This window comes from Pteropus vampyrus, unplaced genomic scaffold (genome assembly GCF_000151845.1).
Source record: "Pteropus vampyrus isolate Shadow unplaced genomic scaffold, Pvam_2.0 Scaffold4, whole genome shotgun sequence".
Taxonomy (NCBI): Eukaryota; Metazoa; Chordata; class Mammalia; order Chiroptera; family Pteropodidae; genus Pteropus; species Pteropus vampyrus.
This window is the reverse complement of record NW_011888785.1, coordinates 742,176-761,973: the sequence shown is the minus strand read 5'-3', so window position 1 is coordinate 761,973 and position 19,798 is coordinate 742,176. Positions and strand designations below refer to the sequence as shown.

At 33.8% G+C, this 19,798-nt stretch overlaps 1 protein-coding gene and 1 pseudogene across 1 annotated transcript in view; both read left to right on the top strand.

Moving 5' to 3' along the window:
* Positions 1-19,798, top strand: part of ABCB5 (ATP binding cassette subfamily B member 5) — an 83,647-nt gene that overhangs the window by 46,167 nt on the left and 17,682 nt on the right. Inside the window, exons 15-21 of the mRNA XM_011364480.2 lie at positions 1,673-1,816; positions 2,753-2,857; positions 3,024-3,101; positions 6,828-6,911; positions 14,370-14,573; positions 17,623-17,723; positions 18,571-18,711. Of these exons, the coding sequence (XP_011362782.1) occupies positions 1,673-1,816; positions 2,753-2,857; positions 3,024-3,101; positions 6,828-6,911; positions 14,370-14,573; positions 17,623-17,723; positions 18,571-18,711 (857 nt within the window). The remainder of the gene's footprint in view (positions 1-1,672; positions 1,817-2,752; positions 2,858-3,023; positions 3,102-6,827; positions 6,912-14,369; positions 14,574-17,622; positions 17,724-18,570; positions 18,712-19,798) is intronic.
* On the top strand, positions 15,050-15,168 carry LOC111743262 (annotated as a pseudogene).

The following is a 19,798-nucleotide window of genomic DNA, read 5'->3' as shown; positions in this document are numbered from 1 at the left end:
ATGGGTAAAAACAGTGGCTCAGGAAGTGTGGTTCAGATACCACCAGTGATGCTCAAGATCAATTTGGGTCATATAAAGACCCAAATCCACAACACTGCCTGGACACAGATAAACACCAGCACATACAGGATCCAGTCCTCTAATCCCAGGGCACAACCAGAGAGAGTGCTGAGGAAAATGTTCGGAATATAGGTTGAGGCCCAAAACAGGTGCTGGACATGTTAAGAGAAGGGAGGATAAATGGGGATACGGAAATGAGACTTGAGCTTGTAAAAGTGGAGGTTGAAGAGAGTAGTACTAAGGGATATGAGTTGTAAGGAAGGTTGAAGCCAGGTGATCTGGACTTGAGGAAAGCCTGGGGGTAGGAGTGAGAAAGCAAGCATGAGAACAGGTACTCTTTGCCCAAGGAAATAACGCTGTGTGTAGGAGGGGCATGCGTCAGTGACCTGGCTGTAACAGAGGCCCATGTTCTTTTGGACAGTCAACTAGCTGAAAAGTGAAGCTCTTTATGACAATAATCTTCAGAAAACTTCAGAAGAAAAGATAATAGATAGTCAGATTATTAAGTAACTCAATATAATGGTGATTTAACCATCCTGAAAATAGACTTTAAAGGCTTTAGAATTTGAAAAGTTCTATTGTTCAAGCAATAGAGTTTACATTATATTGCCATACTAAGATTAAAGCAAGAATTATAAACTATTTTATTCTCTTTCCTGAAGAATTCTCTGCTTATTAGGTTCGTAAATGTCATTATTTCAAAAGTGAATACCATGAGGAAGTTTTAACATATGAAATTCCTCGTAGTTTGCTGTCTACTTCCCTATTCAAACTAATTACTCACCACAAAGCTATTCACAAGATTTTTAAAGTTTATCTCCCATATTACCCTACACGCATTCCATTGAAGGGCTGGCAGATACTAAACAGCTACTTGCATTGTGCTTTCTCTGTATAAAACCTGGGATTTTGTGTAACATAATCTCTTCTCTGTAATATAACATCAGCAATAGCTATCACTTATTGGGTACTTATTGTTTGCAAATACTAAGTGAAGCTTAATTCTAAAAACAGTCCTATAAGATAGGAAATGATATCATCACCCTCGGAAGGATGAGGAAAGTGAAGCTTGGCAAGTGTAAGTAAAATGCTCAGATATTTCGGCAATTCACTTGTAAATGGGAACCCCAAAACAAGCTTTTAACCAAGGTATTAGAAAAATGTTTCTGTTAATAAGTCATGAAACTAGAAAAATTTCACATTTAAAATGCTAGTAAAACTTTTACTTTCTGACTCTGTTTAGTTCCCACTTAAATTTTGTCCTATCATAGAGTATGATACTCCATCCAGTTTAATAGGAGTAAAGAAAAACATGCCTGTCATTTCTTCTGTGAGTCTTAGCTATTAGAACATGTAGGTTGATTTGTATTTTCAATGATAGCAACTGAGTGAAATCCCAAAATGATAAGTTGCATAAATAGTCACTTTTAGTAAGATTCTTGTATGTTTTAAGGTCATCATCAGTAATGTGAGCAGTGAAATCTTTCTACTTTCTAGTCTCCCACCTATTATATTTGTTATTTTACATTATAGATCTGTTTAAGATGGCTAACTTCTCTAAGTTCCATTATGCTCTTAAACTGGGGTTTTAACCAAGGTATTTTATTTATAGACAAGTCTTCCTGAAGTTTCTCTGTTAAAATTTTTTAAATTAAACAAGTCAGAATGGCCTTTTGTGGTTCTGGGGACATTGGCTTCTGTTTTAAATGGAACTATTCATCCAATATTTTCCATCATCTTTGCAAAAATCATAACTGTAAGTAAAACTAATTTGCTAATATTTTTAACAATTTTAGACAAAGTGTAGTCTGAGAAAACAGACCTGTTGTACTCTGATCCAGCAAGGGAAAAATTGAGATTTGTGGTGGGTCACCTTTATTCACTGTGAGATCCATGATAGAACGATTAACTGATGTTCTCAGGGAATAAGCCGGCCTCTATTGTGAAGTGTTTGGCTGGGCCTTGTTGACTAGGCAATCAGTAAAGAAATTGCTTTGTTTTCTAATTTTGACTCCAGTGCTGTATCAGCATTCCAAAGCACTGAAGCAATAAAACAGACAAATGCCGCTGCTTTTCTTTCAACTAGTCTGAACAATGGCCATTTTTTATTACCAGTCAGATCAGGGAAAGGAAATAACAAGAGTTTGGGATTGTGCCGAGGGACCTAGGAAAGCTGATGGATCCAAGGATTTTACTAGAGCCATATTAAATTTTCAGTCTCTCAGATTTGCACAACTATGTTTTGTCAACATAGATGCCAATACATGTACAATTAGTAACTTTAGGAACAATTTCTAGGGACATGTATAAAGGTCTCATATTGCAGGTAGTGCTCTAAATAGAGGAATACTAAGAAATGTGAGTTATTAAAAGTTATTCAAAATAATAATTCAAGCTGATGGTTTCTTTGAAAATATATTGTGAAAATATATTGTGAAAATAATAACAGAGGACTCATTTGTCTGATCTCATATTTTCATAGCTTAATTGAGAAAATTAAAGCAAATTACGTTTTTATCATATTTAATGAATGTAGAGGGTAGAACAATGGTGTACTTTCTCCCAGAAATGTATATATAATCTTATTTTTATGTTGAAATTCATTTTAAAAATCCCAATTAATAGGCATTTTAGTTTTTTCTCTTCTATATTTTTCTCCAGTCACCTGATAAAAAATTCTATTTCTTTTCAGATGTTTGAAAATGATGATAAAACCACATTAAAGCATGATGCAGAAATTTATTCCATGATATTTGTCATTTTGGGTGTTATTTGCTTTGTCAGTTATTTCATTCAGGTAAGCTTTCAATGAATTAAATGATTACTTTTTATGTCATCCTCTCTATTTGAGTTAAAAATAATAACTAAATGAAATATTAAATAAGTAAATATAGTAACTAAGTGTTACAAAGAAATAAAAAAGAGAGTCAAGAATAAATGTAGATTTTCTCTTTGTTTTCCAGGGATTATTTTACGGCAAAGCAGGGGAAATTTTAACCATGAGATTAAGACACTTGGCATTTAAAGCTATGTTATATCAGGTCAGTGTTTAGTTGATTTTTTTCTTATTTACAATGTGCTTTTAAATATTCTAGCTTTGAGTTTTTCAAGTCAATTTCTTGACATAATCTTTCCTTCTGTCATTTAAAAGCATGCTTTTTGTGTCCCAAGCAGCATCTGATGTCAGAATTCTTATAGTATATTTTTCTAATAGAAACAAGTCCAAGTTGTTATGTTTGGAAATACAACTTATAGAAAACAAGATTTAGAGTCTACTCCTTGTTCCTTGCATTTTTCTTGACAAATCTTTATTTTAATGTATAATGTGGAGTTCCAGAATCAGAATGGAAGATCAAATTAAAACTGAAAAGAAGGATTAAGAGCTACAATATCATGGAGAACACATTTTAAAAGGAGTTAGGTTCTCTTGTTCTCATCTATATGTGCACAGCTTAAGTTTTTTTCACTTCATACTTCTTAAAGCAGCCAATCTCTCTTTCCTCATTGGAAAAGTCCTGAATTCAGATAACATCAATCTAGTTGGCAGGTCAGCCTGCTACACACAGATGATCAATCACACCTGTGAAATAACTAAAACTAGGTGGATCAAGTAGTAATCTTGAGAAGTGAGTCTTGGGGGCAAATGGCAGGAATGTCTCAGTTTGGCACCTCCAAAATTCTTTCAGGAAGCTGAGGAGTATTGGGTTACCCTGAAAGCCAGTAATCATTTGGTGCTCTTCACCACACTTTCTTTCAACAGAGTTCACTGTGCAGGAACAAATAGCTTCCTGCTAGGGTCATTTCTTTTCAGAAATAGAGTTACTATCACTCTGGCTGAGTCGTCAAAACCAGTTTTTACATCTTGTGACTTTTAGCAGTAGTGTTCTGCCATAGATAGTAGAGGACCGCTATATAACAGAACTCCTTGGCTTTCGTGCTCACAGGGAGCTACATTATACAAAATGCAGCAAAGCAAGTGGGAGATTTCCCATAGCAACTTGATGCTCTGAAGCAGTTTGTGCCTGACACCCTCTGCTCAAAAAGGTCCAGTCAGAAACAACTGGAGACAGTCTTTAATCCAAAAAAACAAAAATCTACTTGAGGGATCACAAAACAATTTAATGCCTACACATCTCACTCATGCTAAACTTGGTACTTTAGTTTTTTATTTTTTTATGAACACTTTTTGTCTTCACCTCAAATCTTTCATAAAATAAGATGGGATTTTGATCAGTGGATATTATTAATCCAGTATCCTGATTGTTAATGCTGAACGTTAATCCTCTGCCTAGCATTAGCCAGGTGAACACCAGGACAGTAACATTTTTGGATAAAGTAGCTTATGCCCATAAGATTGCACCAATCTGTAAACCATAAACTCTGGTCCTTCAAAAAACATGCACGTACAAAGACAGAAAGAAACTCTATGCTATTCAGCAGATGTTATTAAATTCCCCCATAAATTTAACTTAGCCCCTTCAGCGTATCATTTGTTTTCCCTCTTCATCCTTCAGCATTCTTTTTGCTTCTTAATTTTGTTTATTTTTTTTAATTAGAGGAAAAGAAAAGAATAGTATATTTGATCTTTTCTTTGTAAATATCTCCCCAATTTCAGTTTTATCTGTAGTAAGGGAAGCTCCTAATATTCAGTTTTGTCTAACTCTTATTAACTGGTTTTTGTCCTGAGATAAGACTTTTTAAGGCTTAGAAAGCATGCTGAGACTTGCTGTGCTTTTTATAACCATTTTGAAGCTTCATTTGAGGTAGAGGTATTTATGGAATCAGGTGTGGTCTTTTTGTCAGTATAAAATCTATATTTGATTTGATTACTTGAGATCCTTCCAGCTGAAAAGAATGTTCTAATTATTGCTGACTTTAGTGGTTGTAAATAATTCATTATTCATTGTTTCAAAGCTAAATTTATATTTCTTAATGATAAATAGTGACCTGTAGATCTATTAGGTTTTTGAACAGATTCGAAGTTTACTTTTGACCATTACTCTCTAAATTAGATTGGCTAGGGCTTCTGTGGAGGGCACTTTAAATCATAAGATAATAGCATTAATAGTTATCAGGGATCTCAGAAGGCTACTTCCAAAAAGATTGGAGGTAACAAGTACTGAGGTAAGAGAAATAGGTAGTGAAACTCAAATATAATGCTTCTATTAGATGGGAGGCAGAACAGGATATTTGATTAAAAACTCTGGCATCTCGTTTCCAGGTTTAAATCCTGGCCTCAGCACTTGCCAGCTGTGTGGTCTTGGGCAAGTTATTTAATCTCTTTTATAAAATATGGATAATCATAGTATCTACTTCACAGAGTAGTTGTGATGATTAAATGAAGAAGTTCATACCAAGTACTTATCATGATATTGTTCTTTCTAGTAGAATTATTGGCAGGAGAAAAATTGATTGACTAGTAATGAAAACCTGATAGCCTTACTTATAATCATTTTTACCATGTCTTTCTACATTATAACATTATATTTATCTAAAAATGCTTGTGCATTTCATGTCATGTTGAAATACAAAAGTAATTAGAAAATGTATAGTATAAATTTTTTTAATATACAATCAAAAATAAGTAATGTCTTCCAGTTCAAGAGTACTATGGTATTATTGTTGCTGATGTGAGTTCACGATATGTTAAGCTCTTGACTTTTGTTTTCAAAGTGACGATATAGTGCAGATCATGACTTGTGTTTTCGAAGTGACGATATAGTGCAGATCATGATCTCTATAGGATGCCCTTTGGGTATCTAGAACCCTAGACTCTTTAGGACACCTTCCCAATCCAAGGACTTACAGAATAGTGCTGTCATGCCAGGGTTATACATACTCTGGCTCCTGCCATATTCCTCTATAAGAGCTTTCTTCTAACATGATTTCATGATAAATGCACGGCCCTCTATGTTATGCTTTTGTTTCCTTAGTTAGCAGAAATGTGTAACCTGGGCATCAGGGCCCTTGGCTGGGTTGTAGTAAGCCCACAGTTATTCCACTCACTAAAAATAATTGATTTTTCAGAGACAGTCTCCATCTAGATATATAAGTGGTTTGAGTGAGTGGGAGGAAACATTCAATAGCTAATAAAAGGAAATCAGAATTCCTTGGATTGAGAAGTACTAAGCAGTGCTGTCTCTATTTGCTGTTGCAAATGAAATTGGTTATAACATTATGTTTTTTATTGCTTGTATTTTTGACCTTTCTCCTTCCTCAGATTGCATGCTTCTTTGTTGCAGGGGTTTTATAGCAGCATTTCTGCCTCCTTAGCTTCTCACAATGGCCAGTGCTTATAAAATCTAGGGGTTATATGAAGTGGCAGGTAGAATCTTGCCTATGAGGGTCCTAAAGAGGAGGAGATAGGCTTTTTATCATTAATCAGTTTATATAGAAAGGTTTGGAGATATTTCTAAATTGTGTTGTTCATTGCCTCATTTGTTTAAATAGGGTCTGCTCTCCACAAAGTACTTGTGGAATAAAATTGCAAATTATTTGGCGTTTCAAAATGACCATTCTTAACATTGACTATTATACAATATTGTAGCATGATAATGAGTCCAGCTGTTGGGCTTAAATTCTTCAGTTTATATCTATGTATAGATCTTAGTGAAGTAAGAAACAAAAGTCATTTGATCCATAGTATTTATAAGAATTAAGTACCTGTGAGTGAGGAGACAGATAAATGCCTTCTGACTTATACAACAGCAAAGTTGCAAATCAGAGAACTCTTTGATAACCTTATGTTAATTCTCTTTTTCCTCTAGGATATTTCCTGGTTTGATGATAAGGAAAACAGCACAGGAGCCTTGACAACAATATTGGCCATAGATATAGCACAAATTCAAGGAGTATGTATATTGCTTTTCTTTAAAATGGTATATGTATGTGAAATGCATGCATGCACATACACACAAGTGTCTGTGCATATATGTGAGCTACACTGAGATGACTCATATCATTAATGAGAACAGGTAAACCCCAGAGCTAACAGGGAGGTCTCAATGAAAGATGCAAGGAAGCCTTTCGGGCTGGATATTTTAAATAAAAAGAAAGAAGATTTAGTACATGTAATAGGATAACCAGTGGACTAAAGAAGATACCAAGAATTAGAGAAAAAAAGCTTAGAATTAAATAGACAAGAAAAAGTAACAAAATGAGAACATATTCATACAATTTAGAAGTTCGATATAAAAGAAAGAAGTTTAGTTTATTATTCCCCTAGAAAAAAGGATCTTATCTACTACATTGTCTAACAAGTTAGATTCATGGATACATCTGGAAATGATTCTGTGCTGATTGTTGTGCAGATCAAGTTAAAGAAATATGTGTAATCATGACTGTATACATTATGTGTAAATGAAATGTTTATGCACCATATTCAAAATTGATGATGCAACGACCAGCATAATGTATGTCAAAATGATTCTTAAATAAGTATGGGGAGTAGGGTAGGATGGAAGAGATAAAATTTATTAATTTCCTTCCAATTATTTTAATAAAATAAGCCTTTATATCACAAGTGAGATTTCAACTATGAGAAAATGAGTACAAAACAAGGTTTCACACTGAAGTGTGATATACTTTCAATCTCTTTGTTAAAATAAGAACTCTAGGAAAGTTATAGACATAACTTTTTCCTTATGCATGTGGGAGAAAATGAAAGTCAATGATGCTCCTCTGAATGACAGAAAAATCTTAAAAGTGATTTTTTTCTATTTAGAAAGATTGAAATATCGATTACAGCACTGCTATCAGAGCAACAAATTATCAATGAAAATAGACCTTCGAAATTGCATTTTCTTTTGGAGGCTATTTCCACAGGTCATAGACACTATTTTCATTTTTGCAACTTTTACAACACTTCTTTGTTCAATATATACATCCAAAGATAGATTTATAACACCAGAAAGTAGAGCAAGTTGGTTACAGTTGTGAATATTCACATACATCCATCTTGGTTTGGAAAACTAATTTTATGATGTAGAAAGAGCACAAGAGGAAAGGGGGCATTATCTTTATCTCTTCCTGAACCTCTTTTTGATAATTTTGAAGTCAAGTTTCTAAATTTCATTAGATAGTATTTAAATTTTAAAATAGGGCTCAGGAACTCAATTTTACTGGCATAAGTGGAAAAAAAAATGATAGAAATTCACTTAATAATCAAGTAAGAAGCATAGCACTAATCTTCCATGGCACAATAGAATTATGTGAATGACAGCATCTGCATTTAAGAATTCCAGGGTTCACTACTTTAAACAGAAATATCAATCCCTATAATTCCATTTTAATCCCCATTCTACAAAATTTGCTGTTTTCTTCTTTGCTATGTGAATGTTCTTCTCTTACTACCTATCATTGAGATCTTTTAAGAATTCAGTGTAATAGGCATTCATACTAACAGCTATATTTTATATATGAGCCATCTTCTCTATTAGCAAATATTTACTTTAAAAAACAAATTAGGACTGAAAGACTGCCATTACTCTCCTTAGATTCATTAGTTGTTTCTAGTAAATCGTGTTGTCTCTCATGAAGAGAAATTAATAAGAATATTTGTGAGCCAGATTCATTTCAAGCATCTGACTAATACAATTTGATCACTTGAAACTCTATTGTATAACTAGTGAGTAAATGTTGGTCTCATAATAACTTCTGGGCAGGTCAGATTATTTTCACTGAATGAGAAGTCGTAGCTAAAAGAAAAACGATTGGAAAACTGATGGCAAATTTTAAAGTTGCTGAATTTAAGAAGCAAAACCGAAGAAGGATTTCAAGGGTGAGACTGAATCTACTAGCATATAATTCACATAAACGCTTATTTTACCATGTAAAGATAGAATCATATCTAACTTGAATGGATACTCTTTCTAATGAAAGAAGAATTATTTACCAGTCTTATTTGTCCACTGTTTCTTTTCTCACAAAAGCACTCTACACTAGAGATGAATCAGGAAATAATAATTCAGGGTCATATTTCCTATCATATCAACTTAAGTAAGAAATATTTCATCTCAGTTTCTTCATCATGTAATTTCAGTTACATTTTATTTTATCAAAGGTGTTAGAGTGAATGTTGATAAAATAGCTCCTTAATAACAAATATTATTTTGAAATGTTTACTGATGACCAAAAATATAGCTCCTGGACATCTTTAGAAGTGTGATACTTTGAGAATCATAAGAAAAACATGTTAGTGAAGCAAAGTCATAAGATAACATGATTCCTGGAATAGATGATTGAATACAACCAATTTTACTGGTATTTATTCAGCCCACGGTAATGGCTTATTGCCAGTATATCTGTCAATAGACTATTTTCTGTATAATATGTAGTTTTATTAAAGGTATAAAGCCATTTTAGATTCTTTGGGAGACCAGATTTCACAAAATTGCAAGATATTATTTCTGTATATTTTTTGGAACCTTTTTTCATCAACCAAAAATCTTACCTCATTTTTGTCCACAAGAAAGTATGTTATTGATGCCACAGTGTACACTTGATGTACCACTGACAGACACAATGTTAGTTCTAAGAATTCTTCTCATCAGAACTATAATTTTTTGTCCCAAGAAATCATAAAAATTGCATTTATTAATTACGAAATCCCAGTGAATTGATTAAGTAGAACTACAATATCATTATTGAGCAACGGTGAGTTCATTTCTTGATTTAACTTTCTGACATGGGATGTTTATAAAAACAGCTTGATATTACTTGTGATTCAAATGATATTAGTTGTCATCAAAATGACTTTACCATAGTACAACTTTGGCATATAACTGCCGTTTTGCCTTACAATTTCAGGTTTAATTCATTTAGAGACATTATCAAGTCTATAGCAAAAGCTAATATCTAAAGCCGTAGAGGTTAAAGGTGGTTCTTCTTATAAAGAAATATTTCAGTCTCTACTACAAGTCCAAAATATTGCAGTGAAACTTTACCACTGCTAACCCCTCAAACCAATGTGTGGTAAGGAAATCAAGATACAGCTTTTTTGAAAAAAATAAAAATTTAGTCTATAAGAGCAAGTGATCTTCACTATTCACCATACTGCTCTAAGGTGTGATAAGTTCAATTATTTTCCACAAAATACTTGCTAATGAAATACTACAATGAATAACCATAGTCTTTAAACATTTTAAATTTTCACAAACTGTAAATTTGTCCAACTAAGCCTTTTTTTTTGTCCAACTAAGCCTTTTTTTTTTTTCACCGCAATATCAGTTGTAATGTATCTTAGCAGATTTCACTTCAGGTTGTACTGACTTCGTTTTTTTCTCAACTTCTTTGAAAATATTTTACTTGTAATTGTTCCATGTAGACTATTCATAGCAGCTAATTTTATAGTCACTTCAAACTCACCATTGACTCCTCGAAAACCCAATAATTGAGCAGTATCAGACACATATGTCAACCCATCAAGAGCCAGGGAAAACTAATCAAAATAATCTACCTTAATTTTTAATTGACTATTTATATTGCTATCCAGATTCTCAACTTTTTGAGCAACTATTCTCAGCAAAAAGCTAATCGTCTCATATATGTTCCTGCTCTCTGAATACATTTCTTCCACTGCTGCAATCAAATATGATTTAATTAATTCACTATCAATAAATGACTTTCTTTGCTTAGCTAATAAATGAGCCACTCAGAAACTTACTTTAATTTCAGCCTCATTTTCACTGTTTAGTTTTATGAAGAAATTCTGCTAAGATGATATATTTTATTTTAAATTTTCTAATTTTTCTGTATGTTCCTTTTATGTGAATTAAGAATGATGTGATGAATGAGTGCTTGCTTAGTCTTGTAATGTTGACATATTTTGTATATTTTTCATACTACATAGTGTCATGGCATAATAAACACAACACTGTGGCATCTAATTAGAACACAAAGTAATCCACAATGCTCCGTGCCTTAAAAGCAGGATATTCAGAGTCCTCTTTTCTCTTCCTTTCTTGTTTTTAGATGTTGAATATGCAATGGTAATTTTTAAATTAGGATAAAATGTCAGTATAGCAATACATGTAGCACTCAACATGCTGTGAAATTATAATTGCATCAGATTTGTAGCACCCTGAGCAGCAGTACAAAATGAGAAGAATGGCACATAAGGTTTCTCTAGCCACTACTCAACTCCATCTTTATAGCGCTAAGACAGCCACAGACAATAGGTAAACAAAAGGGCATGACTATGTTCCAATAAAACTTTATTCTTAGACACTGAAATTTTATTTGCAGAATTTGTAGAATTTGATATGGACCTTTTGATATCTTCAATATCTCTTAACTTTTTAAATATATGTTATGTAATGATAATAATGTTTAATGTCATTGTCTGCTAAGTCTAATATTTGTGTCAGTTCTGGGTCAGTTTCAATTGGTTGATTTTTATGTTCATAATGGGTCTTATTTTGCTGCTTTTTTGCATACCTGGTAATTTTTGACTGGATGTCACACATTATGAATTTAACATTTTTGAGTACTGGATATTTTTGTATTTCTGTAAGTCTTGTTTTATTCTGGAATGTAGTCAAGTCTCCTAGGAACAGTTTGATCCTTTTAGAGATCAATTTTAAGGTTTATTAGGCAGGACTGGAGCCTACTACTGAAATAAGACCCTTATATATACTCTCCCCAATGCTCTGTGAATCGTGAGGTCTTCCAGTTTGGCTGGTGTGACCAGGCACTATTCCTAGCCATCACACATGCATTGCTCAGCTGAATACTGAAGAAGGATGCTCTGTAGATATTCAAATTTGTCTTTCTGTGTACCTTTCTCTGGCATTCTGTGTTGCAAATTCTGGCTTCCATGGAATCTCTGGATCTCAGCTTTGTCTAGGCAACTTAGGGCTTCTGTTGGGCTTGTTCTCAGTTCACCTTTCCTACTCTGCAGCTTGAATGTTCTTTCAAGGAGCTCTTTCATAGGGCTCACCTTGTTTGCTTCCCATCTCTGCCCTTGGTTGCCTTAGGTTCAGTAGCTTAAAACCATTGGTTTGTGTGTTTTTTTCTGTTTTTTGTTTGTTTTTTGTTTTAGATGAGAGGATAAATCCATTCCATTATTCCATGTTAGCCAGAAGCAAATATCCTACCATGTAGAATTTTGTTTCTATAATTGCATACTGAGTTTTCTTCCATTTATTTTCTTATGTCAGCCATTCCTCCTTGTATGCTGTAATTTTCTTATAAAAAGTATATTCCCCACATTTAGCATTGTGTCTTGGACATAAATAATTATCTAAAGAATTATTTAATCATGATTTTCTGCTCTTAATTTCCAAGGAAAAAAAAACTATCTTTGTGCATGTTGCTAAAGAATCTAAGGAAGTTTCATTAAATTTATTCTAGCCCTAAATTCCTTTCAGAAGTACACTATTCCTCCAGGTCTTTAAGATCTTTTCCCCTTTTCCTTTAGTTCTCGTGTTTTTCAAGGCCAAGTGTCTATTATTTTGTGTTACTTCTTCCTGCAACAGGAAAAATATATTTAGATTTTCTTACCCTACTACCACCACCAAAAGGCAGGGTTTGTGGCCTGTTCTTGGTTGCATTGACTGAATGTTTCAATAAGTTTCTGGTAACTTCAACTAAAATATCATATAGAAAGTAATATAACCTTATTTTCAAGAGCAGATTAGTACACGAGTGGATAACCCAAGCTTGTTGAGTGAGCAAGAATACACAAGTGCAAGTCACTTTGTAGAAAATTCTCATGTCTCAAACAAAACACTCAAAAACAAGACGGTCTCGTCAAAAATTTGGCAAGTTTTTGCTGTTCACGGCCCATACCGGGGGGAGGTGAGGGTCACTGTCACTTTCTCTCTCACTAGCCCTTCATCGTCCTTATACTCCTAAGAGAGAGAGTAGCATCGTCCTTATATTCCTAAGGGAGAAAAATAGGAAGCAATCTAAATATTTCTGAAGACTATTTAGTAGTCCAGGAGAAAGTTTGTAGTATAACAGCAGGATAGAAAGCTACAAACACAATAATCCTAACTGGAATTTATGTTTCTATGTCTGGAAGGATGTAAATTTTAGCATTACATAAACCTTTTCCAATGGTCATGTTTTCATGATCAGAACAAAATGCATGTTTTAAAATGTGAATTGCTATCTTGGTTCATTATAGCTATGTTTCTAGGTAAATAGGAGTCTCATTTTTTTCATCCCACCACTAAAGGAATTTACTGTTTTGTTTATTACTTATCACATGTCCCACTGAAAGTTGACTCATAAGACATGTAGTTCTTGTAAAACAGTCATAAAGATATTTCTACTTATTTAAATTTTTTTCGAATTTCTTGTTATATTATGTCATGATGTTTCCAGCTCCTTTTCTATCTTGATATTGTTTCTTTAGACTTTTGCTTAGTAAAAACAAGTTATAAAGTACAGAAAAGGAAATGTAAGATATCATATGCAAAATATACACTTTAATGAACATCCTCAATCATTCAATTCAGCTCTACTATGGCACAGTGGCCAAGAGTGCTGGCCTTCTATCAGTGTAGGGAGAAGAGGCAGGTCTGGGTTTTGGAGCCCATAGTTGGTGGGTGGATATCCATGTGTGGCAGCAGCCTGGTGTGGAAAAACCAAGCTAGAGAAGAGTGAGGGTGGTATCCATGCAGAGGAGAGGCAGAGGCCATGATAGTAGATTGGTTATATACAGAGAGATCGATCACATAAATCTATTAAAGAAAATGAGAGCCAGGTTTCTTACTGTTGAAGAGGGGACAACAAATATTGGAGGAGAAGAAGGTGGAAATAAACTTGTGGTGTTGGATTGGAATTGAAGGTATTGGTGTGAACTCATGCATTTCAAGAAATATAAATAGATAAATAAATATAGAATTCAATGTGTGCATGCATTGCTTCTCTCCCTCTCTTCTTTTCTCTCTCCCTCCCACCCCATTCTTTCCACTGACACTCTACTAGTGATGAACACAGCTAGCACCATATGACTTCTAAATAACATTCTCCACTGAAAGGAACCAAGACTTCTTAGAGACATGACAGATTTCAGGGGTAGGCCTGGAAAATATGTTTGCATCAAAAGTAATGACATATTCAGAGGATGATAGGGACATGTCAAAGGACAACAATATCAGACATAAGGTAGAGTACAATGACTCCTTAGTACAGGACATTTTTAAAATATAGGTATTATTTAATCTCTAAGTATAAATGGAAGGTTAAAATCTAAGTATGAATCCTGAAAAAGCCTACCTTGTTTTGCAAAGAACTATAATAACAATTCATGTAAATTTTAAATTAATTGACTTTTTTTTCCAAAATATGTCTGATTATAGGCAACAGGTTCAAGGCTTGGTGTCTTAACACAAAATGTAACTAACATGGGACTGTCAGTTATCATTTCCTTCATCTATGGATGGGAGATGACCCTCTTAATTCTGAGTATTGCACCAGTACTTGCTCTGACAGGAATGATTGAAACAGCATCAATGACTGGATTTGCCAACAAGGATAAGCAAGAACTTAAGCATGCTGGAAAGGTAAAATAAAAACTATTATCATAATAACATTCTAAGGGAAAACAATCAGAGCGCCCATCTTTACAATATGTTAACTATTTTTCTTAGGAATCTATAAGTGGTGTGTATATATTGAAATGCATACAGACCATTTAGGATGAGGTGTAGAGTTGTTATAGCAATAGCGTGCATGATTTAGGGTTCTGGAGTCAAACTGGCTGAACTAGAATTCAGATTCTATCACTAACAAAAGTGTGATATGAGCAAGTTATGTCATTTCTGGGCTTCAGTTTCTTCCTCTGTAAAGTGGGAATAATAATCCACTTATAGATTTTTGTATTACACAAAACTCTTAGCATTGTTACATACAAAACATTTAGAATAGTATCTGGAAGGCACTAACCACTCAGTGTCAGCCATTATTACTGTTACCACATCATGGGGGAATTTGCTAACATCATATTTCCCCATTTTCTGATTGTCGAATAATTTTCTTAGTCTACGGCCATGCCACCCTGAAAAAGCCCGATCTCATCTGATCTCAGAAGCTAAACAGGGTCGGGTCTGGTTAGTACTTGGATGGGAGACCACCTAGGAAGAACGGGTACTGTAGATGTAAAAAGTAAAAAATAAGGGATTTTAAGCTGACAAGGTCCTTGCAATCTGTGAGGTCAACCAAGGGTTGCCTTGCCTTAAAAAAAAAAAAAAAATTCTTGGACAATTCTGGGTATTTTATTTTTCAAAATAAAGAGAAAATATAATAGTTACTGAATAAAAAGGAATATACTTTTTTTAAATCGATAGTGCCTAAAACATGGTTTTAGAGAAAAGAACTATTTTTATACTGATCAAAATGAACAATTTATTTAATTACTTGGAAAATGCTTTGACATATTTAAGCTTCTAGGATCAATCATTCTTATAAAAATAATCATTGTATTGAAGGTTTATGGAAACATTTATATCGTAGTATCATAACATCTAAGAATTGAAAGAGATGTCATTTGATTCATTCACTCACCCAAAGTAGGAATCTCTTGTACAACATCCCTGTCAACCTCTCAAGTGTTCATCTATCTTCTACCCACCCTTTACCTCCAACGGCAGGCAGCGCATTGCTTTCTCAGGTTCCCTACAGTTTGTTTGTTTGTTTGTTTGTTTGTTCGTTTGTTTGTTTGTTTCTCTCTCTCTCTCTCTCTCTCTCTTTCTTTCTTTCTTTTTGTTGTTGTTGTTGTAGTTGCCATAGCCTTCTCCTCTTCTTGGCTTTTATCTTGGTGTAAAGATCCAAAGTCTGTTTCTCATGACAGCCTTTAGGAGGCTGCATCATGTAAACACCTAGTCTTCTCTTGGCCATTCATCCCAGGTCTTTAAGCTCTTCTCACAATATAGTTTCAAAGATCTTTATTATACTGGCAAACACCCTCTGAATATGAAAATGGTTTAATATCACTTATGGTCCTTATCACAGTAACTGCATTACAGTTGACACATTATAAATAGCATGACTATTCATTAAGAGGGATGTCAAGCACATGACTCATTGAAATCTGGTTTGCATGACCCTTGGACCTTTCCACCTTTCTTACACTAGATAAGGATCCTTGGGTCATCAGCTCAGGAGGTACAGACTAAACTTAGCATATATTTGCTTCAGAGTTAGTGAAAGTTGTTTAGCCCTTCCTGTGTGCAAATTATCACAACTTCTAAATTAATGGGGCCTTAAATAATTATTTTACCCATCTTAATTTTTATGTCATGAGCTTTAGCTGTATAGTGCCCTTTGATTTTTCCTTTTTGTATTATTAGAGTAACCTCAGATTCTACAATCAGTAACTCCAATCAAACAGGCAATCTGTGTCATTTTCCAGTAGCTTTAAATCAGTCAATTTACCAAACACCAAAACTTAGAATATGGACCAATAAAACATATTGATCCTTCCTTGGTTGCATGTGTAAATTCTGGCATATCATCAGATGTTTATTTTTCACACTTAAAATGCCCATATTTTTTAAAAGACTATTTTCTAAGGTTCTGTATTGATAGTAGTCTTTTCTCCATTGTGAAAAATGATTACAGACTTTTTATGTTTATTTCTTTTTCTTCTCAAGGTTTTAACATTCTTATCTATTTTCTTTGCATAATATAGAATGTTACAAATTGATATTTCTTTAAGTTCATTTTGAAATTAATGAGAATTTAGAACTATTCAACATCAAAATTGAGAACAGAATCCAGGTGTTCTGACTGCAGTCTAGAAATCTAGTTCTCTCCTGTAACCCAAGTTCTCCTTCAAATAACACTTGGTGTCCACTTGGGTCTTCCTCTGTCCTATAATCCACTCTGCCATTCTGGAAACAGAATATGAGAGCCGGAAGTTTCTCTTTCAAGTTGACATGTGTTCCCATGTGCAACAAGTCATTCTAGGCCAAAAGTCTCCTCCATTTTGAATCCCATGTGATTACTCCTTTTTTAAAAACTATATAAATATGGAGAAGCATTAGTTATATTTGAATTAAATATATTTTTAAGATCACAGACATCAAAATGAGAAACAGCTATAGCTTATCCAGAATTGTATATTCATACCCTATGTTACTTCACTGCAATGTCCCTGAGATTTTTGGTTGCTATTTGCATTTCTGTGCTAGAATAAAATTATTATTTATTTGATTTTCTCTGCTGCCTTCTTGAATTATCTCGTTATTCATAAGACTGTTTCTTTGCATAATTACATATGTACATGATGCTCACTAATGTTTGATTTCTCTGCCTATGGAATCAATTTACATGAAAATCAGTGAAGAGTTGAAGGGTGCTATATTTAAGTCAGTGGACTAAATCTTTTCTAAAAATTTCAAAGAAATTTTTTTTGAGCCCCTATTATGCTGCAGTGTTATTTTCCAATCTTATATTTGGGAAAGAAAAATGGAAGTTAAGAAAACTCGTTAAGAAAAGTAACTGATTTGATGTACTCAATATGTCCCCTGTGTAAATGACTGAAATTCACGACCAAAAGAAGTTTAACCAATACTAATTTTATTTCTGTATTTTATTGTCCAATTTTATAAGATAGCAACTGAAGCTGTGGAGAACATACGTACTATAGTGTCATTAACAAGAGAAAAAACTTTTGAGCAAAAGTATGAGGAGACGCTTCAGGCTCAGCACAGGTGATTGTGGATTCATACTGACGCCATTAACTATCCCTTGTTTCTGTAAAGGCAGTACTCCCGGATGATTCCGTGGTTTCCCTGCCAATTTATTTGCTCTGGAATCTTTCCTAATAATGGTATATCACAGTTTCTCATATGACTTCACCAAGAGAAGACTAGAAGAGGAATCAAGAATATATGTTTAGGTCATCCCACATTGCTGTGTAAAATTACTTAGTGTGCTCATTTTTTTATTTTCCTGAAACAATACTGAGGAAATAACATTTAAGAAAGACAGTAAGATTGCTAGGCCTTTTATATTGAATCTCTAAAACAGTTCACATTTTAAAACAAATATATACACAATAAATGTGATCATATCTTTTAATTTTAAACTAGCCCTCCTTATCACATTTACTTAAGGGTACTCTTTGTATTACTTTATCAGAGAGATAGCATTGTGCTCTTTTACACTCATGCTTGTGGTTGATACTGACCTTTAATTTCCACTATTTATTCTCTTAGTGCAATGTTAGGTTAGAAAATATTTCTAAATACTTCTAAAGCAAGTCTCTTTATCTCTTTTATTAGTTGTCTTTTTACAGACCTTGTCCATTCATTCGAAAGTACATAGAGATAATTTTGTTACACTCAACCATAGAATGTATAGCTATAGAGAAAATAATTTTCTATTTTCTCTCTAATAATTCTCAGTAGTTAAATAAATCACTTTCTCTTTAATTTTTTAAAAAATGTATATCCCCTAAATAACATGTCTAGTCTTCTATAATCATTATTCTACATTTATTAAAATGTTCTTGCTATTCCTCATGCTACATTATTTAGTAAATTTTGTACATTTTAGAAAAACCTTGAAGAAAGCACAGATCATTGGAAGCTGTTATGCATTCAGCCATGCCTTTGTATATTTTGCCTATGCAGTGGGGTTTCGATTTGGAGTCTATTTAATTCAAGCTGGACGAATGACCCCAGAGGGCATGTTCATGTAAGTTGTACAAATACATAAATCTTGTAAATGGGTCAGGTAATTAAATTAACCAGAAAGATGACTAGTTTATAGACTTTATCATTTAAATCATATCCGTAGGAAAGGCATACTGGGAATTTTTTTAAATTTTTATTTGTTATTAAATATCTGTAAGTATAGTCTAGCTGGTAAAATACTGATACTAATATAATACTGATACTCTGAGTTAATCTCCTAAGTGAATTGCTCTCTGTTTCAGTTTATTAGAATGTGGGAATATAAGGGTAAAATATACTTTCCTGTCATCCATTCCTTTTGGAAGTTGTGAGGCTTCCTGGAACCCCCAAGGTGAAGATGGCTTTATCAAGTGTGACTGTAAATCAGTGAGATTGAGTTCTTTGCTAAGCAAATATTCCAAAAGAAACATATAAAATTAGTGTTTCCTTTCAGAAAAGTCATATTTGGAGTTGATCATGGCATCCCAATGAGGCTGCCTCTTCCCAAAGCATATTTTAGAGCTTCTATTTTGGAATTCTTATGAATAGTTATGAATTTTGGGCCCCTGCCCTCCCTGGAACTCCCTCTCAATGTCTTTGTACTTGCTCTTCCGTCTGCCTGGTATAATCATTCCCCAACTCTGCCAAGCTGCCTCTTTTTCACCATCCAGTCCTCTGCTCCTAAGTCCATTCATCAGAGGGACTTTTGCTATGGCCAAAGTAGTCCCCTTGCCCTTTCTCATCATTTCTACTCTATTACCATGTTTTATTTTGTGTAGAGTACTTATCACTATATTAAATTATCTTTTTGTTTCTGTATTTATTGGGTACACAGACTGTAAGCTCAGGGAGGGTGGAGCTTAACCTGTTTTGGTTACTAATATTTCTCTAGAGTCAAAAACAAAAGCTGGGCATGTAGTAGGCACATGATAAACATCCATTGAATCAATCAATCAAAAATAAAGGAAGAAATTTGGACTGCATAATTAGGCAATCCAGTCATTCTTAGAAATGTGCTTCCAGAGTCAGTTTCTCCACATTAGTCCAGTTTTTCACAAATTCTATTTTTCTTCCCTTCTATATCCACACATCTGACATCAGGTGCTTTA